General features: G+C 55.2%; 1 protein-coding gene across 2 annotated transcripts in view; it reads left to right on the top strand.

Annotated features, from left to right (window-relative positions):
* Nucleotides 1–21,791, top strand: part of ADGRD1 (adhesion G protein-coupled receptor D1) — a 122,389-nt gene that overhangs the window by 4,855 nt on the left and 95,743 nt on the right. The window contains exons 3-6 of one of the 2 annotated variants that reach the window (XM_059408171.1): nt 5,412–5,495; nt 7,665–7,760; nt 9,540–9,662; nt 20,210–20,389. In XM_059408171.1, the coding sequence (XP_059264154.1) occupies nt 5,412–5,495; nt 7,665–7,760; nt 9,540–9,662; nt 20,210–20,389 (483 nt within the window). The remainder of the gene's footprint in view (nt 1–5,411; nt 5,496–7,664; nt 7,761–9,539; nt 9,663–20,209; nt 20,390–21,791) is intronic. The other variant, XM_059408172.1, reaches the window with a different exon arrangement.

Genomic DNA, 21,791 nt, shown 5'->3' with positions numbered 1-21,791 from the left:
GAGCTGCCAGTGCGGAGGGTGATGGCGCGTGGGCTGCGCTCCTGCCCGAGGCTCCCGTGGTCGGGGTGCCGGGGGAAGAGCATTGCAGGCGGCGGGCACCGCGGGGAGTCCCGCGGGGAGACCAAGGAGGAACGGTCCGGGCCAGCTCCGTGACTGGCGGGGACTGATCTCCTCCGTGGCGTGCACTGCTGTTGAACGAGGCATGGGACGCCGTGACAGACTCCCTACAGTGTCAGGGGAAGACGGTTCCCGCTCACGAGTCCTAGAGAAGGGGCGGGCGTGCGGGATCCGGAGGAGCACGGAAAGGGAAGAGGAAAGGTCGTGTTAACGGTCCTCTGGGGCACGAGTGGTCGCGTGTCCCTGCTTCTCACCAGGCTGAGTCCAGCATGTGGCATCGGGATGAGAATTTGTTCCTGGAGAACCCGTTATAACCGTCATGGTGTCAGCCAAATACCTCTCCCCCCTCCCCCCATTTTATTCTTTAGGGCCACAGGTCCCAGGAGGAGCCGTTGTAATGAATGATCAGGCTGACGGTGTGTCGAAGCAGACACACAGACTTCATGGGGTTCATGCATGGAAACAGGGGTGTCTGTAGAAACTGGACATCCCAGGTCCCCTTCTTTTTGGGAACGTGGCTCCTGGGGGTCTTTCTTGGTCCCCAAAGGATGAGATTTGCCCGATCTGATGACACTTGTAGGGCTGTGGGCTTTTACGCCTGCGGTTTTAAAGGGGAACCTACGTGCTAAATTTAGTTTCTTAGGCACAATTTGTCAGTACTGCCCAATGCTTTAGTTAAAATAATCACCTTAATTGAGACATTAAGATTTGGGGAGGTTTTGAATAAAGAACCTCCAGGATCTGGGAACCTACAAGGGGGAAAACTGGCCGCGCTGGGCAGATCTCCCTGCAGAGCCGTGGGGACTGGCAGGGACTGGCGGGGAGACACACACACACACACACACACACACACACACACACACACACCTCCCTGCCGGCCGCAGCCCCCATCCCCCGAGACCGGCAGCCCCACCCGGTCGGCTCCCGTTGCTCTGGGCCTGCGCGGCGGTGGGGGGGGGGGACACCACCCGTTTCCAGCCCTGCTGTGATTCGCAGCTCTGGGCCTGCCAGGGGCGGGGTGGCGGGGGGACCGTCCGTCCTCGTGAGCACCCTCCCGGCCGCCCCCGTCACGGTGCGAGCCTGCCACTGAGCCTCTCCAACCCTGCAACCCTGCATCTCAGCGTGGTCCATGTGTGACATCGGGGGCGACGCGGTGGGACGTTACCCTTGCCGGAAGCACAGGGATGTGGGATAGCAGGCCCTCGGCGGACCCCCACCCCTTCTCTCACACGCTCTTGCTCGCTTCAGGAGCTCCCTGTGCGGACAAGGCCGCCCTCTCTTTCCTCTGTCAGCCTTGGCACCCGGCACGGGTGCTGGGGGATTGAGAATGGGGATGATCGGGAAGGACTAACCATCCACAGTGTGGACTGGGCGACAGTGTGGGTTGTGAAGAAGATTCCGCACCTGCTCTTTGCACGAGGGATGTCGTTCCCTTTTCTGACCCGCCACCCCAGCCCCTGCCCGCCCGCCCGCCCCAGATGAGCTGAATAACAAGTCAATGATGTTTCCCCTCTTCAAAATGAATATCCTACACTGGGGGCGCGGGGGGTGGTGGTGGAGAAAAGCGTGGTAGAAATGGAAATGAGTGTTCTGGATGAGGACGTACCAGAGTCTCCATATTGCGTGGATCGAATAGAACCATGTCTAGTGAAAGTTGGCGAATCCACGTGTCTTCACGTTTTGAATTTTTAAAGCAACGCACATGCGAACGTTTGAATAGGACAGAAATAGAAAGGAATGGGGCGCCTGGGTGGCTCAGTGGGTTAAGCCTCTGCCTTCGGCTCCGGTCATGATCTCAGGGTCCTGGGACCGAGCCCCGCATCGGGCTCTCTGCTCAGCAGGGAGCCTGCTTCCTCCTCTCTCTCTGCCTTCCTCTGCCTACTTGGGATCTCTGTCTGTCAAATGATTAAATAAAATCTTAAAAAAGGAAAAGAAATAGAAAGGAATAGAAACCTTCTCACGCCTTCCCTCCAGTCTCTCCATTTCCTTGCCCCTAAAATACGGCGGTCCATTTCCGGGCGTCCATGCAAAGTCTCTCTCCATCTCTCCCTCCCACCTGGCCTGACGAACAACTACATTTTCCACAGTTGGCACTAACACGTTTTCCTCTCACCTTGATTTTTTGGACAGTACAGCTTGAGGAACGTTCCACATCAGGACACGTGTATCAGCCTTGTCCTAATGACTTCCTGGTCCACTGAGTAGCTGCTCCGTCCGTAGGACCCGGCTCCTTGGCCGATAAGCACTGTCTTTGTTCACGTGTTCTCAATACGATAAAAAATACATAGATCTTGCGACAAATACCCCTGTACGTAGCTCTCTGATCCCAGGTATGAGTCTGTCTCTAGCACCAACTTCCAGGAGCTGAATTACTAGCTCAGAGTACACTTAAAATTCGTGTCATCGTTGTGGTACTGCCCTCCAGAAAGACCGTACCTTCTGCCAAAAATGTGGCAGAACTCGCCAACTTAGAACATCTAACTGTTCGTCCGTCGGCGGGGTGAGCTGGGACCGGGAGCTCATGGCGGTTTACGCTCGCCTCTGAAAATGATGAGCAGTGTTGAACGCCTTTTCATAAATTTAAAAATAATTTGTGTTCCTTTTTCTTTCAACTGCCTGTTGCTGTCCTTTGCCCCAATGTTCTGTTGGTCTAAATTTTCTGAATAATGGGAGTTTTAATGAGGACAATAAATTCAATACTTTCCTTTAAAAAGAAATCAGGCATTTCTGTCACGTGTATTACATAAACATCACTTCCCGGTTCAGTTTAGCTTGACTGATTTTTATGTATGGAAATATTTTAAAAATGCACATAGATTTATCACCTGGTTTCCTTATAAGCTTTTATATTTTATTTTCATTGCATTGAAGGCTTTAAAAAATTTTTTTAAAAAGATTTTATTTATTTATTGGACAGAAATCACAACTAGGCAGAGAGGCAGGCAGAAGGGGGTGGGGGAAGCAGGCTCCTTGCTGAGCAGAGAGCCAGATGCAGGGCTCGATCCTAGGACTTTGGGATCATGACCTGAGCCGAAGGCAGAGGCTTAACCCACTGAGCCACCCAGGCGCCCCTAAAAAAATTAAAAAAAAAAAATTATTTTATTTGCGATAGAGCGAGAGACAGAGCGTGAGCGGGGGTGGGGGAGTGGCCGGCAGAGGGAGAAGCAGACTCCCCGCTGAGCAGGGAGGTCGATGCGGGACCCGATCCCAGGATCCCAGGATTGTGGCCTGACCCGAAAGCAGATGCTTAACTCACTGAGCCCCCCCAGGTGTCCCTACGTGTAAAGTTTGTTCTTCTGGAAATTGTTATGGTGGAGAGAGTGAGTTAGGGATCTCGGTGTTTTGCAGACGGCTAGTTGGCCCTGAGACTTCCATTGTGTGCTGCTCCTCTGGGTGAAAGACCCCTTTTGTCATAAGCTGGTTTCACGAGTGCGCGGCGGTGTTTATGGGGCTTTCCCACCGAACCGTCGACTCGTACGCCGCTCTGGGTCCTCTCTGGGGCCGTGACCTTGTGACGGTCTCACTGCGTGGGGGCCGGGCCCCCCACCCCTGTCGCCGTCCCCCTGCAGGTTTGTGGGGTTTTCTTGCTTGTTTCCTTTTCTAGATGGCGAGCTTTCTCTCACACAAAATCTCTCAGCACGTTTACAACAACTCTCCTTGCGTTTAGGTAGGAATTCGAGGGTGGGTGGACATTTTTAATGACTTGGACTTCTCTTTCCCCAAAATAGGTTACAAAATTCTTCATTATCCAAGGGTTCTTGTCCGTCCCTCGGTATTATTTTATTGTTTTCCCCAAGAGAATTGTGTACGGTTCTCAATTTTTGGCACTTAAATGTCTTCTCTTCGTGGGCTGTGTTCACAAAGGAGAACTCTTCCGCCCCGTTTTCGCGTTATCGTTTGAAGATAGGGAAACTGTCGACTTTCGCGGGTCACATCTGTATAAATCTCCTTGCTCATTTCTTTCCTGGTGGGTCACCGGCTTCGTTTACCAAATTCTTTCCTTATTTGTAAGGCTGTCTCGTTTTTTTTCATTCTCCTTATGAGGCATACCTCATTTGAAAATGACGACCTCATTACCTCCTCTCAAAACATTTTTTTACAATGAATAACACAGACGGCTTTATTAATTTTTGCTTCTCTGTGATCCGGCATCTCCTTTGGGAGTTTGATGATCATGTCGTCATCTGGGCCATTGTGTCCACTTCCGGGAACTAATCACAGAGAACTAATCCGGGAGCAGATTGGAGCTGGGCGAGGGGCTGAGCATGTTGGGCGAGGCACGGCCCCAGGACGATCCCTAAGACCCCACCATGGAACCTGTGTAGGAGCAAATAGAGGGAACAGTTCATGGGGTGTTAAGTGGGATGAGCAGAGTAGGACACGGTCAGTCTTCACGAGATCCTGTCTACTCAAAGTGCAAGGGTCATGAAGGAAATCTGCAAGCGGTTAATTTTTAGTATGTCGGAAGGAGGGTGAGAGCAGAAGGAGCAGGAGATGCTTTGGGGAGACCCAGAGTGAGCCTTCCATGTCAAACCAAGTCAGCGGGGCGATTTCTGAAGCAGCTTCGGCCCCTCATCTCTACAGATAGGCCAACAAGATAATTACCTGACAGGTTATTGTTACAATAAAACAAGGAGGTGCTGTCAAGAGCCTTATATGATGTCAGTAATATTGGTGCCGGTTTCCTCTTCTTTTTAAATCCTTTTAAACTTGGGGCGCCTGGGTGGCTCAGTCATTAAACATCTGCCTTCAGCTCAGGTCCTGATCCCAGCGTCGTGGGATCAAGCCCCGCATCGGGCTCCCTGCTCAGCGGGAAACCTGCTTCTCCCTCTCCCATTCCCCCTGCTTGTGTTCCCTCTCTCACTGTGTCTCTCTCTCTGTCAAATAAATAAAATCTTTAAAAAAAAAATCACATTAACCTTATTTCTTTCCCTGGCTTGATTGCCCCAGCTACGTCCTCTAAAACAGCATAAGCAATAACAGAACAAGGTTCTTGCCTTTCTCCTGACCCTAACAGACATGCTTCCTGTTGGGCCCCTTGATGCATGGGGGTTGCTGTTCCCTTCGGTTCAGAGGTCTCCGCTCATTCCTGTTTATCACGCTTTATCCTGTCAAGGAAAAATCCACCCATTTTAATTTATTAAGAGTCCTTTATTCAAAGTGTTGAATTTATCCAAATTCCTCTTCAGTGAATCCCGCATCCCGTGATGTTTCTTCTCCCTCCACTCACGATGGAGGGGGAGCGGTTCTGCCCTCCTGACGCTGATTTCCCACGTGTCTTCTTCTCCCCGCAGGGTTTGAGGTCTTGGCGTCTGCTTCCCATTACTGGCCGTTGGAAAATGTGGATGGGATCCATGAGCTTCAGGACACAACTGGAGGTAGACACGGGTGGTGAGAGAACCCGAGGCCGCAGGGACGGGTGACATGGGGCCAGGGGGCTATCAGGGGACACCGACGTGGACAGTGTCCACTTGGAAGCTGGGAGATTAGTGGAGATTGGTGCCTGGTGGGGGCCTTCTCCCAATCACTGTTCACCCAAAGTGTTTTGCAGAAGCTTGATATAGTTTTTTATCACAGAAGGACAGAACTTGTGATTCAAAATACCATTAATGTGTGGGCTTTGCCCCGATAGCCTTAAAGCAAAAGCAGCTGTCGGAGGCCCGAAGCTGCAGGTGGTGGGTCGGTCAGTCTGCCTACGGGTCTAGGTGTCCATTTTCAAGGTAGACAGACCTGCCAAACGGGGATGCATTTGAGCCGACTGCCGAGGGGCGTGACAACCGGCACAACAGTGCACGTCCGGGGGTTTGCTGTTTCCCTCGGCAGAGGTACCCCCACTGACCAATCAGCTTCTGCACACATCACTGACCACTACTTTGAAAAGACCGAACATCTCCCAAGATGCTCCCAACGTCCCCAACTCCACGGAAAGCACAGTCTCTGTCTGCCCAAATTCAGACGTTGGCCCCAAGGAGGAGCCCCACATGCCCCTAAGCACTGTCTCCCTTTCCAGTAAGAAACTTTTCCCCACTATAAGTGGTCGGTGCTTCGGGATGCTTTTGCATTTCAATATTCATTTCTTTACTGTTCTTGATTATGTCGTGGGCAGCAAGGGCTTTGCCGCCGGCCCAGCACAGGCTCACGTCGGGTCTCTTCCAGTTCTGTGCAGTGGGGTTTTTTAAAACACCCGCACGCTGCTGACAACGATGCTCTCCACACTGGCACGCCGGCGTCTTCCATCCCCTGGGACTTCACGTGCTGCCGTAAATTGCCGCCTAAGATTCTAAAACGTTTCCCTTAACATTTGCAAACTGGGAAGCATTCTAGCTGGAATCTGGGCCACCGGTGTCCCCAGAATGGGGCCTTCAAGGAGTGGGGACCTCTGGATGGGGGAAGGGGCCACCAGTGCAGGACCAGCCCAGGAGCCCTCTGTGCCCCTCCTGCCTTCTGGCTTGCACACAGCGAGCCAGCGCCCCACACAGAAGACCTGTCTGGAGCTCCGTGTTTTGTCCGAAAGGTCTGAGCCACGGGGATGTGAGCTGCCTGTGGAGGTCATGACACGACTTCCCCCTCTGTTACAATCTCATCTCTCTTCCCAGGGCCTTTATTTTAAACCCTGTGAGGAGAGACCATCCTAGCAAGTGGAAAGGCGCTGTCCACGTAATTCCCGGTTCAGGATGCAGAAAGTCACCTTTTCGTCGTTGTTTCAAACAGTAGCTCAGATAATGATAGTCCTGTCCCAACCGCTCACCACAGCTCACTGTTGGGATCAAACCAGTGCCTTTGGGTGTCTCGAACACCTGTCCCTCGGGCAGTTCTCGTAAAGCCCTACAAGTGCCAAGACCCAATTGGTTTGTAGCTGAATTTTGTTGACCGATGTGTTAACTTCCTGGGAAACTCAGTGTGTTCGCGCGTGTCCCAGAAGACGCGAAGGGGGCTGGTGTCCCTGCAGGCCGTTGACCTGTGTGATCCTCACACAAGGATGCACACTGGCCCGTTTCAGTTCCATCGCAGGCGTCTCCAGAAACAGAGAGCAGGGTCCGTCGGCACAGTCTGATGCCGGGGACGGTGGAATGGCTTTGGAAGGCATCTCGTGCTCCTGCAGTCATGTTTTCTGTCGCTGAACCCTCTGTTGTGTCCACGTGTCATGATATCATGCCATTGCCTCCACGCTGTGTCCTGGCTCGTCCACTGTCGTGACATCACCACATGAACCCTGTCATCAAGGCTGCCGTGTGGCCGAGCTCGGCTCCGTATCTCTCACCTGAGTATCCAAGGGCGTTGTTCGTTGGATGTGGCAAACTGGAACCCGTGTTTGTGGCGACAGCCAGTGGCCGCAGCGCCCTGGCTCTGGGACTGGCGGGTCCCAATGGCACCCAGTGTGCGGGAGGGCAGGGGTGGCGGGGAGGCGAGGTCGGGCGAGAAAATCCAAGGTGCTTGGCCGTGGGGAGACGGCCGCTCGGTGTGCGTCAGGTTGAGAGATATGCGGGTTCCGTTGGTTGTTCATGTCACTCATGTGTTGTGCTTTTCTCTTTTGTCGCCCCACCCAGTGTTGCGAACCCACAACCTCACTGTGCTTCCTTCCCATAACTCTACCTTTGTTCGTACCAATGACTCTGCCTACTCCAATCTGTCTGCAACCGTAGGTGAGCACTTGCACCCTCCCGTCCCGTGTTCTGTCGCGTCGGGATCTACAAGGAGTCTGGAGCCCGGTTCCGTTGGGCTCTGCGGGAAGGTGCTTCGTCTCGGTGGGCGATCTGGCCTCCGGTCCGAGACCCGGGGTGCTGGGAAGAAGCGCTTCACGCTGGGTCCGGACGTAGTGCCCCTTCCCAACCGCAAGACCTTGATGCTCATAAGCATCAGTGACCAGGGCCTTCCGAGCCAGCTGCTGGTTTTCAGACCGAGACAGACACGAGATACTTTCTAAAAATAGAAATTGTTTGGATTTTTCAGCGGTGTATATTCTTCGGGGGGGGGGAGGAAAAGCAGACCCTTGGGATGGAAAATGGAAGCGGATTTTAAGATGCCTCCCCCCAAATTTGATCTCTTACAAACATTAAAATCAGCATGTCTTCTGCAGCTGGAGTTTTATTTAATTATTAGGAGCTGCCTTACCGAACACCCAGTGGAGTCAGGGTTAAATTATTATCCGACTTAATCACCTCCGGGCCCGTATGTTTCCTATTTCTCCTATGCAGCTCAAAGCGGGAGGGAGAGCAGCTCTGGCGGCGGCTCCCGGAGCAGCGTGGAAAGTCCGTTTGGATCATTCAGGCCTCGGGCCCTCTGCGTTTGGGGCAACACCTAATCTGATCGCTCTTTTCAGCTGTGAGGGGTCTGCCTTCCAAAATTAATCTTTGCAGTCCAACACCTTATTGAGGGGTTCATACAGCCCAGCTCAATCATGTAACTGCTAACTTACTTCTGCAATATGTTTAGTTTTGTGGTATGTAGGCTCCCCAGCAATAAATGAGATATGCAAAAAAAATAATGAGTTTAGAACAGTGAGGAAGCGCACGGAGGCCTTTTGAGGGGCTCTCCTCCTTGACAGTGGCTGTTGGATAAGTTGCACTGGGGCAGCCGTCAGGCCCCAAGAGCTCAGCCAAGTGGCTGCACATCCTGGGCTCTGTGACAGCTCAAGGGCAGTGGGTAGGTGTCCTTCTGACAGAGGAGGTATCTGGGCGACTTTGACCCCAATGAACAATAAATGCCTAATCACACTTGGTTTTTATAGTCTTCACTTATCGGTCCTGTCAACCATTTACCCCACGCTCACACCATCAGGGACGTTGGCCGTGGGAATGGGGCCAGACAGAGGGCTGGATGGAGCAGCGAGGGCCAGCGGGGCTCATGGCTATCAGGCCTGGACCTGGCAGGCCCCGCCGGGATTCCCTCCCAGAGTTTGGACATGGATTCTTGCAGAATTGTAGGCTCCCACGTCTAGGATTAGGGGCTTCCAAGGAGAGCTCACAGGTGGTGCTTAGGTTCAAACATGTACCTAAGCCTTTCACTTATAAGATGGGCAGGAGGCATTCTGGAAGCCTGTGGACCGAGCTGAAATTCGGGACAGGAGGAGGCTGTCACCGCATCGCTCCTGGGAACCCCATCCCCAGCCAACGGATTAGAGTGTTGTTACTGTAGAGCGCACAGTATGTGCTAATGTAGTAGTCATTGATGACAAAATATTACTACGATCAATTTATTAAGAAATAGTCACGTTTTCTTGTTACAGGATTCTGACTTCACTAGGACTAGTGTAATATTAAATAGGAAGCATTAATGTTAATGTAGCATTAATTAAGCATTAATTAATGAAGCATCCGTGTTAATGTAGAGGGCACGCAATATTATGGACATGAACAGTAAAGTGTAGGTTGTGCTCAGTCTGGCGCTTGCTGACGCCCGATGTTGTCGCTCTTCTAATGTAGACATCATGGAAGGGAAGGCCAGCAAGGGAATTTACCTCAAGGAGGAGAAAGGAGTGACCCTTCTCTACTACGGGAGGTACAGAGCTTCCTGCATCAGCAGCCCGGCGCAGTGTGACCCGGATGGTGAGTGACGCGCCGCCGCCTCTGGGCGCCGGCGGGCGGGGACACCAGCGTGTGGCTGCGGAGTCTTTGCAGACACGGGGCGCTGGGTGCGAGGGGTGGCAGGGGTGGTGGTGCAGGGGTCCAGGATTCTAACCTGAGAAATGTCCCGGACCCTGAGGAAGACGGAAGTACTGTCTCGCGGAGACATGAGAGCAAACTATTTAACCTTGTAAAGAAAGAAAGAAAAAGAACCCACTACAGAAATAGACGCGGTGATGTCACATGGGACTTGGCTGGGGCCATGGCCTTTGTGGGAAGTAAATTGGTGGTGTGTCTCCCACCACGTTATTTCTGACTCCGGGATGTTGACGGTGGCCCTGGGCGGGGCCGGCCTGTGACACCCCTGCCCTGGGCAGGTTTCTTTCATCCCCGAGCCTGGGTAGTGGTGGGGGGGATGGTGGGCACGGCAGGGGCTGTGGGCCCATGGCAGGAAGCGTGTCCTGGACAAAGCAGGTGCAGGCAGCGGAGGGGCCGGATGTGTCCTTGCCCCGTTGTCCCGTGGAAAGTGACCTGCTTTCCAGCATCAGAGGTCCTGACCGTGGCTATCTGGGCCACACTTCAGACCTCTCTGAAACGTCGTCCGACATCGGAATCAGCTTCAGGCCTTCAAGTTCTGCTACCCCACGCAGGATGAGAATGTTCTTTTTGGGGGGAAGAAACAAACAGTGTAGCACCAGCCTTTCGGAAAGCGAAGGCCTTTCGGACATCCAACGGCCTCAAGACAATGTTGCGATGAACTTGTCACGCACAATTTTGGGGACGTAGGACTTCAATCCAAGAAAAACAAACAAGTTTAACAGGGCAAAACACATGGTAGTGGTGGTGGTGGTTGAGGGGGAGGGATATGTTTTGGAGTTTGCAGAACCCAGGATTTCGAGAAATGGTTTTGAGGTCCAAAACCACGGCCAGGTTTACAAACCCGGTGTTTGCGCCATCCTGGAGCTCAGACAGCTCTATAAACACATCAGGCTTGTTTGTTTCTCTAAATGAAAAACAGCCCAGGCTCAGCTGTGGCCACTAGGAGACCCCACGGGGCAGGAGGGCTTGGGGTGGGGGACGGGCCAAGGGGAGCAGCTTCTCTGGGGGGACAGGCCCTCTGCTGCTTTGGCTCTGGTGGGGGGGGGATCTTAGGTCTTTTGAGAGCTGGACTGCGTGGGTCCTGGAATTGTGATGATTGGGGGGTTTTCAGGGACACCAGCCCTCGCAGGGGCCCCCATGAGGGCACCCCAGGGGAGTCAGAGCCCTGGGAAGTTTCACCTGAACTCCAAGACCTCAGCCCTGGGCTCTGGGCTGGCTCCAGCCTGTGGCCGTGTTTGGCTTGGCAGGCGTGGAGCTCCGCAGTGTTGAACTAGCTGCCAACGTGGAAAAAGAGAAAACTTTGATGTAAATATACAGATTTCCAGTTTCTCTTGAGAAAGAAGCCCTTCCCCCCACTGACTCTGGTTGGCAATGGCCTAGCCCCCCCCCCCCGGGGCCAGGGCCCCCCCCCCCCCAGTGTCATGGACACACCCCCCCCAGTGTCATGGACACACCCCCCCCAGTGTCATGGACACTGTCCCCCTGGTCGTCAATGCCTCCCCAGCCCTCACCACTATGGTGCTGGGTGAGACACAGCACAGCGAGAGCCTGGGCTCCGGTCCCTGTCCTCGTCCCGACTGCTGTGACCTCAGGCAACCGCGTCACCTGAGTCTGTGTCTGTCAAACGGGTCAGGGATAGTTCTTCCTCTCGAGGCTGCCGTGAGGCCCGAAGGGGCCACTGGGGTCCTGGCAGGTTCAGCCCGTGGCCATGAGAGGTTCCTCGGCCGTGGCCCCACAGGAACATTTGCAGACCTGGGCACCTGTCCTAATGAGAACTCCAGCTTGCCTGCTTGGAGCGCGATACCCCCACCTGTAAGGGGCTAACCGACCATAAGGACCCAACGTTATTGATCGCTGGCTATGTGATGATCACGGGACCAAGGTCATTACTTGTATTAGCTCTTTCATCTGCAAAAAGACTGGGACAAATGAGTGTGGGGTGGCAGCAGAGCCGGGAAGGCTGGCTTCGTGTACCCTGTGACAGCGGCCTCTTGTGTGCTGGAGTTAGCCGGAGACGTTCAAACCATGTGAATGTCTTTCCCGTAGTGCCATACATTGAACCCAGGAAGCCTCACGTCACCCTTGGCTCCCGGAGACGGGGCTGTCGTGAGGCTTTCTGCAGATATGGACAGAGGTCGGCCGTTTCTCGGTCTGCCCCCCTCTTCCTGGGAATGGAGAGTCGAGCACGTGTGACATCTGAGGACCGTGGTGTGCGTGCCCCGCGTGCACCCTGCGCTCAGACAGGTGGCCCGCAGCCCGTGTGAGCGCGCTTTTCTGGGGTCCAGATCAGCAAGCTGAGCACAGGGAAGGTCTGCCCAGCGCTCTCCAGATTAACGCCCCTGCAGGGCACCGAGGGCGTGGGAGGAATTTGGGCGACGCTGGGCAGTGGCGGACAGTAAGGGTTATGTGTTTATCTGAACAAACAGAAATGTGACTCCCTCGCCGTGGTTTAGGAGGAGACATCAGGAAGTCACGAGCCTTAAAAGCAGGTGAAGTAAGAAAAAAGAAGAAGGCAGGCAGGCGTCAAGGAATGACGTCGGGCGGGCGCCTGGGGGGCTCAGCGGGTTAAGCCTCTGCCCTCCGCTCAGGTCATGATCTCAGGGTCCTGGGATCGAGTCCCGCATCGGGCTCTCTGCTCAGCAGGGAGCCTGCTTCCTCCTCTCTCTCTGCCTGCCTCTCTGCCTGCTTGTGATCTCTCTCTCTGTCAAAAAAAAAAAAAAAAAAAAAAAGAGCGACGTCGGGCATGGCGAGGACGGGGGTGGTCAGGTGTGACGGGTGCGGGGGCCCAAGATGTGGGGTCTTTCCTGATCACCCGTTGCATCCTCCTCCATGCTTGTCTCTGTTTCTCTGGGATTTTGTGGTGGTGACAGTGGGCTCAGGAGTGTAGCCCATTACTTTTATGAGAAAAACTAACATCAAAATGAACAGAGACATTCCCCACTCCCTGTCCGCCCGGTCAACTATTTTTATATTCCTTATTTCTAAACTCTCTTGTGGTCTCAATCCATGACTTGGGCCGATTTTTCTTCAAGGTTTGGGGAGGATGTTCTTAGGAGCAGAGTGGAAGTCCGAGCTTTTCAAAACGGCGTATAGGGCCGGGCAGCTGTGCCCCCCAGCCTGGAAAAGGCTTGCTCTGCATGCTGTGTGTTGAAAGCCCACAGCCCGAGCTCCCTTTGTGAAGCCACCTGGCTTTCTCGCTCATGGCTGGTGTCTTCCTGGCCGGATGGGCTTTAGCGTCTGCGGGCTCTGTCGTGCACTGTGGAGTCCAAGAGACACTGTCCCATTGTGTCTCTGCTCTGTCTCTCCCTGCGTCCCCGTAAATTGCACGTTCTCCTAACCTTTCAAACTCAGATATGCCTGAGGATGGAGATCCCCATCCATCACCCAGGGTCGGTGGTCCTTTCTCTGCCACTATGACCTACGGCTCTTCTTCTCTCTATGTTTTTGTTCCTCATGGTGTCATCTCTCTCATGTTCTTGGGCTGTTACTTCTCGTCTTCTAATTACAGACCTGGAAAAAAATTAAATAAAAACCCTGAGGAGATAGTATCGAGGCTTCACTATCCTCACGGCCTCTTGGTGCCAAGTTGATTTCAGATGTTGTGAAGGAAGACACTGTACTCTCGGCCACGGAGCCAATCACTGTTCACGTCCCACCTTAGGGGAAAGACCTGCTTGTTCATGGACGACCACACATAGCCATGCTCTTCCTCCTCGGTGGTTCCATGTTTCTTAGGATGAGTAAGAACATCTTATGAGCTCTTCTCTTTGTGTGTTCTGGCACGTGGGAGTCCATAATATGGAGAATGGACAATAGCAGGTCGCTTGGAAATCATACCAGGGAGGCTTGCCAGACAAATGTGATTCTATCACCACAGTCCTGATGTGGGCAGAAAGGCGGGGTGCCGATGCCCAGAGCTCAGCTCACCTGACGCAGACGACCCAGCCAGTGTGGCGACAGGTGGGATGGTGTCCACACTAGACAACCGTCCAGGGCAGAATCGCTTCCTTTAACTGGTTTGAGTTGGATGATGCAATTATCTACCTTTCCAGTAATGGTGGAATATTCCTTAAGATCAGTGATTCTTAAGTTTTACTCACTTTGGAACCACTTGTATAATTTTTATCCATATATATGTGTATCTCCGGAACTATTATCGTACTTAGTGTTTATCTTTAAATTTCATCCCCTTGGATGGAATTGGAAAAGAAATGATGTCCCTTCCACAAATAGAAAACTAGTAATGGTTCCCGTGTTACCGACTTCTACTTGGGGGATCAGTACCCGCCGAGGGCTCCACATTTGAGACGCAGCACTTCTTTGCTGAACGGGGATCGCGAGCGTGACTTACACGCGGATGGATTTTCTCCTTACAGCTGTCAGAAGAGCAGACAACTGAGGAGGAAGCAGCCCCTTGTGCTGTAATTCGTGTCATGTCAAGGCGCATCTCTGTGCCTAACTCTCTCAGAGCAGGTGTCCCGGGCCCTAGGTTGTGGAATTACCGACTCTCAAAAATACAGAGGTAGAAAATATCATTGTTACCATCACTACGCTGAATTATGGGGATGGAGATGACATTTTAGCATCTTAGGAGATCAGGGTTTGGGGCCGGAGGTGGCAAGCTTGCTGGTCGACCGTCCCCAGGTGCCTGAAGCTTTGCTCTGGTGATCCAGAAAGCCCACACTCGCCGTCTCACTCTGCTCCCGGCCTGTGCTCTGTGGAAGCACTTGGCGGGTGTTTCCCCTGTCGGAGCCCTGCACGCCTAGATCCTCTCCTGCACGGCGGCCGCGCTGCCGGAAAACCCACTGAGATCCCAGTCGCTGGGGAGCCGCTTGCCAGCCTCTCTTCACGTGGTAAATAAAGGACCCAGGGCCCCAGTTCTGGGAGAACGTGCAATGTGCCCGCCTGGTATGTGTGTCAGACGGCACCTGCCAGCTCAGACTAACGGCCTCCCCGACCCTGCACAGGCTCTTTCTCTTTCTAAAAACCTTTCCAGTTGGAGGGGACGGTGGATGAACAGGCAGTGTAAAATGTCACCCTTCGCCCACGTTGCTGGTGTGATTAGCGAGGGGCCTCGCGGGTCCCGGATCGTGTGTGGGCCACAGTGACCGCAGGGGTCCTCCAAGGGCGCGGGAGAGGGAGGCCGAGAGAGACGTTCGCAGCTGCTTGAGTGAGGAGCGAGGGGCTGGAGCCAAGGGAGGCAGACGCCTCCAGAAGCGGAAAAGGGAAGGAACGCGTCCTCCCCTGGGGCTTCTGGAGGGAGGGCGGCCGTGCCAACACCTTGAGCTTACCCCGTGAGACTCTCGCCTCCGGAACTGGACAAGCGTCCACGCCTGCTGTTAAGAGGCCGTCGGGTGCTGGAGATTCACTGCAGCAGCAGTAGAGACCCGGGCCGCGTCCCCGCCTCTGCTTTCCCTCCGCAGCTCACGGCAGGCAGAGGCCCACGCACGCCGCTCCCCTGTCTCCGCTTCTCTTCCCCTCCCCCACCACACGCTGCCCCAAACCCAGGGTAGCAGGGTAGCGGGGTCCTTCCATGCCCCACGGTCCCTCCCCGGTCGGAGTGCGCCCCTTCCTGCAGATCTCAGTTCCCAAGCGACCTGCTCCACTCCGGGAAGCCGCTCCTGGTCTTCAGGTCAGAGGGCCCTGGGGTCCCTTTTTGACACTGAGTCCAGGGGTCCCTCCGGAGAGCGCCGTGTGACTGTGTTCTGAGTCTGTCTGTCCCCAGGCCTGCACGGCAGTGACGCCGCAGCCCAGCGACCGTGCGGGTCTGTGCGCCCGTCTGTCTGCGGCCCCTCCTTCCCCCATGAACAGCCGCGGGGTGAGGGAAGCAGGCAGGGTGGGTACTGCAGTGCCCTGAACTTGGTGTCCCCTCTGCATTCGTGGGCCGGGGCGTCTCTGTCACAGGTGGTGCTGGAAGCGGGTGTCTGCAGGTGACAGGGCTGGGGGAGGTGAGAAACCGCGGACAGCCCGGTCTGCATATCCTGCCGCAGCCGCGGGACGGGTCTTCTCCGAGCCCTGAGCTAGGCGCTGAGGGGAAGCTCGTGTCCCTGGACGTGAACGCCGTGTCCCACTGCAGAACATTCTGAGCCTGTCCCTCAGGCTCGGGTAACCGTCCTGCGGACTCACTCCCGGCAGGCTGCTCTCCGTCATGTCATGGTCTCAATGGGCGGTGGCCACCTCCGGCTGGACCCAAGTACCTTCGTGAGCAGGAGAGGAGGGAGGGTCGGCAGGCGCTGCTCTGGGACCCTCCCTGAACCCTCGGCCCAATGTGTCAGGAAGGAGCGAAGGAGGCGTGTGGACCTCCTTGTGGGGCCCCTGGGGGGAGAGTGGGGTCAGCTGAGTCATCATAAGCGACAGAAACTCACCTCGATCAGGCTTAAGCAGAAGGGGGGTGTCGACTGGCTCATGCACGAGGGGCTCCGGGTACGACTGTTGGGTCAGCTCTCGCTGTGCAGTGCGAAACCCCGGCTGGGGTCGCGTCTCCCCGTCCCGCAGGCTGGCTGGGCTCAGCGGGCCCTTCTCAGTCCGGGCGTCCCACAGCTGCAGTCCGGGAGCAGCCAGGCCTGGGGTCCCCCGCAGGCTCCCTCCCTCTCGCTCTGGCACCTCTGTGCTCGCGTGTGTGGCCCGGACTTCCGCGCCGGCTGAGAGCTCAAGAGAGAGGGCGGAAGCTGCGAGACGGAGTGCAGCTGGGGCTGGGCCCGGGGTCACTTCGGCTGTCCCCTCTGGGTCGAGTCAGGCCCGGGGCAGTTGGGGAACTTGGCTCTGAGGGTTGGTGGTAAGGGGGGGGGGTCACATGACCCGGAAGCAGGTCGGATGGGACGTATCGCGGCTGCTTTGGAACAGTCTGTGTCAGGCTGAGTGCAGGTGGTCAGACTCTGCAGAACACACACACCCCCTGCTCGGAATCCTCTAGAAGGCACCGGGTGCGAGACTGCTGGTCCAGACCCTGGACCCAGCGGTGACTCTGATGGATGACGCCCGGACATCACTCGGGGTGTGTGGGAGGCGCCACCCAGACTGGAGGACACGGGGGGGGGGGGGGGGCAGGATGGCTCGGCTCTCCTGGAGCACACAGAGGTGCAGCTTCTGGGCGAGGACACCCGGATGCCACACCAGCCACAAGGCCTACAGATGGCTGCGCCCTCTGTGCTCACAGCTGCTTGGGTCCACTTTGAACCACTGGCGTGCGGGACACCTTGCTGAGTCCCTGGGCCTGGGTAGGGCTGCTCTTCTACCTGGCAAGTCCCCCTGCCCCACCCCTGCCAGCGGCCCTCCCACTCACCACAGAGCAGCAGAGAGGACAGTGTGTTCACCAAGACTTCCTCGCTTGGCCTGGGGCTTTGCTGTGTGTTCTTTTCTTGCCGCAGTTCTCGAGGAGCTTTGCAGTTGAATTCCGGGAGCGTGTGCTCTCCAAAACACAGGCGGTCTCCGGGACAGAGTGGAATGGAGCCGTAATCACCGCAGCCCGCCCGCCCAGCTCCAGTCCTGCCTGCCACCTCGCCTGCTGCGTGGCCTCTCTGTGCCTCGGTTTTCCCACCTGTAAAATGGGGACACAGATCACACCTGCTTCACAGGGTTGTCGGGAAGGTTAAGAATCACGACGAGTGCGAGTGTTCGAGCGGCCTGCCTTGCTCCTAGGAATCTCACACTGAATGCTAGGGATGCTGCCTGTCCTTATCACATGTTCTCCCTTAGTAAGGACCTGAATTCCTTGACTGTTCGATGCATCACACAAAGCTTTTCCCCCCTGGATTGCCAGCTACCCTGTGACGTGGTTACAGTGATTTAATTGCCTTGCAGAATTTTGTAGTTCTATGCTCCATCACATCTGTCTCTTCTCGCGGCATCTGGATGATGTTTTCCTTTTCTTTTTCTGCATCTTGTTGAGAAAGACCTCTCTTCATTTTATCTTTCTGGATAGACTCAGATTTAGTGCTCACAGGAAGAAAGAAGTGGGGAACCAACTTGTCAGTCATCCTACTCACTTCTTTTCCCGTCTGCTGTTTCTTCGCTGTGTTGATGGCCCGTGAACCTGCGGCCGCCCTCCTGGGGGCTGCTGGCCTTCAAGGCTCCCCATGAGCTCCTGAGACTCTGGGAAGACGTGAGCAGATGTTTCAGGATAAAGCTATTCCCCAGAAAGGAGCGATTATTGTGCAGGTTACGTGGGCAAAAACGAATGCTCGTTTACAGGCAGTGTCACTGGCCTTGTGTCCACCCTTAATCAACACCAAACTGACTGCCTTCTTTTTCTTTTACTTCCTGGACAGAAAGACGTTTGGCCAAGATGGGATTGAATAAAAGGAATTTCTAAACGCAACAAAATATTTGGAAAAAATTAACTTCCATGAATCCTCCGGGAACTCGTTTCATAACAAAAATTTCACAATGCATGTGTTCGCTTCCTGGGGAAACGGGTTGTTTCTGAGAGCGGGGAGGCTTGGCGGGGAGGCACAGCGGCAGGGTCACGGATCGCGCTGGACTCTGGTCCCAGGGTGCCGGGTGGGCAGGAGCGACTGGGCCCTGTGCCAGCAGCGGGCTCTGGGGAGGGTCCCGGGACCCCTGCCACCTCTGAGCAGCCTTCCCTCGCCAGTCCCATCCTTCAGGGAACCTGAGGGGGGGCTCTCTACTTTCCTCGGAAGCCCTAAGCACACATGTACGAGCTGGGGTTGTACTCTAGCTTCTCAGAGGTCAAGAAAGGTCCAAGGCCTCTGCCAATTATTTTGAGGTTCCTCTTATATTAACGAAAAAAAAAATGGAGAAACTCCAATCTGGTTTTTTTTTTTTTTTTAATTTATTTGACAGACAGAGATCACAAGTAGGCAGAGAGGCAGGCAAAAGAGGTGGGGAGGGGGAAGCAGGCTCCCTACTGAGCAGAGAGCCAGATGCAGGGCTCAATCCCAGGACCCTGAGATCATGACCTGAGCTGAAGGCAGAGGTTTTAACCCACTGAGCCACCCAGGCGCCCCAATCTGGGGTTATTAAATTATGCTTTTCTACATGCTTCTCATGAACCAAATTAGGGCTCGGAGCCCACAAAACATGATCCAGTCTGATCGTCACAAGACGACAGTTTGTAACAGACGTGTCAGTCCATAAGGCGTCACAGTAAAGGTGGTTGGTTCTGTGTGATGGTGCATGTCAGCTGATTCGGGGACTCAGGCTGTGTCCAGGATCTCATTTGAAGATAAGGCCCCAAGTCTGAGTTTGGTGCCATTTGTATAAATAAGGCCCAGGGCAAAGGGCCCTCCACCCCCGTCTTCAACCCCCGAGTCACGGGCTGGTGTTGATCCACTCTGGGCGCCGTCCTCTCCTGCCTGGGCCAGACGGGGCGGGGTGAGGCCGCCGGGATGATGTCCAGCTCCCACGTGAGGTTCACCCAGGTTGCTAGGGCAGCACTCACCCACGTGCTCTCTCTGTCTGTCTCTCATGCTTGCACACATGCATGCACACGGACTTGATTCAGATGCAAGGAAAGGGTACATTTCACTGCAGTGAGCCCGGCAGGACAGAAGCCGTTCAAGGTCGGGAAGGCGGTGATGGGCAGCCTAACGTGCAGAGGAGCCTCCGGCCAGCTCCGGTCCCTGTGTCCCCTCCCCGAGGAGCCCGGCACCCAGGCCTGCAAGGTGACTGGGGGACAGGGTCTTCGCTGCCTCCTCTGTGACTCTGTTGGAAATGACTCTCCTAAACATCAAAACCCTTAAAAGCGGTCCCCGCCTTTGACTGGAAGTTCCCCACTAGGACCTTATCCTAAAGGATAGAATCTGACACGTACCCGGAGGTTGAGCTTCTGGTTCTGCCTGAAGAGTGAGAAGTTGAAGGAGCCCGAGCCGCCCCGATTTAGAATGTGACGCCATGCAGACACGCGGCACGATGGTGTGCGGGTGTGTTTACGGACCTCGGAGGAAGCTGGTGATGCAAGAAGTGTTTTTAGGTTGTGGTATATAAGCCCGTGTGCATGGGCTGGTTCCTTTCTTTGTAAAATGCGCTTGCGGGAAAGGTTGTAGCAGGAGTTGCCATAAAGACGCTTCTGGACCAAGAGGACGAGCGAGCACAGGACGGTGCCGGTTATCTGTGAACTCGGCCGTCACTAGGTTTGAGCTTGGGTGGGAGCCCGACGCCGGTCTGGTGACTTGGGACAAACAGGCCTCAGTGGCCTCATCTGCATAGGTGGAATGACAAGGGGGATGCCATGATGTGGAAGGAGATAATTCACTCAGAACTCTTGGGAAAGTGTCCAGCCCTCGGTGAGCTTTTCATAAACGTGGCCTGTTGTCATCGCCCGTGTCTCCTGAATTGAACACGCGTTGTCTCCAGAAGGGGAAAAACGGCTTTTCACATGGAGAGTAAGGGGCAGAGAGAACCACCTGCATCTGGGGAGGGGTCCCTTCTGCTGTCCGTCAGTCCTGACCCTGTCCCCTTCCCTCCCTCAGGGGTCACGTTTTCTTTCTTCTGGAAGACACAAGGAGAGGCGTCCAGACCGACCCCTTTTGCTTACGGGGGACAGGTCATTTCCGACGGCTTCAGGGTCTGCTCCAGCGGCGGCAAGGGCTCCGTGGAGCTCTACACGCGGGAGAACGCCATGACCTGGGAGGCCACCTTCAGTCCTCCAGGTAAGGGCCCGGCCTGGCCTCGGCACTCAGGGCTTGCCGGGGGAGACGGACCGGAGAGGGCCGCGTCCTGCAGCCAGGCGCCTGCGCTCCCTCCACCTCCCCGTGCGCCTGCCTCGGGTTGCCTGGCGCGTGGCCTCCACTGCCGTGTCCTAGAGGGAAGGTAGTGTTGGGATGTGCCCCGCGTGGCCCGGGGGCGTGAAATGCAGTAGCGGACAGCAGGTGCTTCGCATGGCGGCCACCGCTTCTAGTTCTCCCTCCCTCCCCCCCCTTCCCTTGCCCCCTCTCTCTCCTGCTCCCCCTCCTTCCCATGCCCCCCACCCCGGGGGTGGCCATATTTAGAATATGCTGTGAACAGTTTTTGGAACAGAGGCTGAAGACCGGGGGAGGACGGGCGGTCTGGAGGGGAGGCCTGGGAGCTGTGGGGAGGGGTGCTCTGGGACAAGTGCGGGGCAGCAGGCGGCTGCGTAGACACTGGGGGTGTTGTGGGGGCCTTCCTGGCGTTGTCTGGAGATTCCTGTGTTCTCTTTGGTGTGAGACCGGGTTGTGCACTGCAAACGAGTCAGAGGCCCCGGGGCAGGAAGCTGGGGGAGCAGAGGGTCTGACTTGGAAAATGCACTTGGGAGAGAAGTATTAGAGTAACGTTGAGGGGGAGCCCAGTCCGGGCCGGGCACTAGGAGGCAAGCACGGAGCGGGAGGTAAGCAGGGAGTGAGAGGTGGGAAGAATGAAGGCCTCCAGCAGGAAATGATCTCTCTGACCTATTCAAGGACAATTCGTTTTCTGGCCCATTGAAAGAGGCTGTGCGTCCCAGTTGGTTAAGACATGGACGACGCCAGAGCCGAAGTGGCTGGGTTGAACCCTCCTCTGCAACCTGCCCCCTGTGTGAGCCGGGACCCTTTCTCGTTCTCCCCAAGCCCGGCTCCCCACCTCGGCTCCGCAAGAGCGCCGGGAGAATCCTGCTTATTCACTTTCTCTGGTCCCAGGCCAGAAAGACTCTCGGCCCCTCCCCCCCACAGAATGGCCTGTACCTCGTTCATGGCACTTAGCGTGTTCTACCCAAGTCAGGTTCTTCTGCAAGAGTCCTATCTCCGTGCTCCTTGGGGCTGACACAGTAGGGGGCATCTGGTAGGTCTCCTCAGCATGTCCTAAGGTAAAGTCTACCGAACTCTGTTTTTCCACCCAGGGAAATGGGAAGAATTGTAAACATTTCTGCCTGGAGACACACTCTCTGTTCACTGAAGACATCTGTTATTCTTGCTTTAAACTTAAAGGCGATAAATCATACTTTGGACCCATTTAGGACCCAAGTGCTCTCCAGAGACTCAGGATTAGGAAGCGGCCCAACCCTAGGGAAGGGCCTGAGTAATTGCTGGGTGGTGATGGACTGGTTGACTGATAGAAATT

The sequence above is a fragment of the Mustela nigripes genome, chromosome 8 (genome assembly GCF_022355385.1).
Source record: "Mustela nigripes isolate SB6536 chromosome 8, MUSNIG.SB6536, whole genome shotgun sequence".
Lineage (NCBI taxonomy): Eukaryota > Metazoa > Chordata > Mammalia > Carnivora > Mustelidae > Mustela > Mustela nigripes.
Note: the sequence above shows the minus strand (reverse complement) of the source record. Positions and strands in the feature narration are given on the sequence as shown.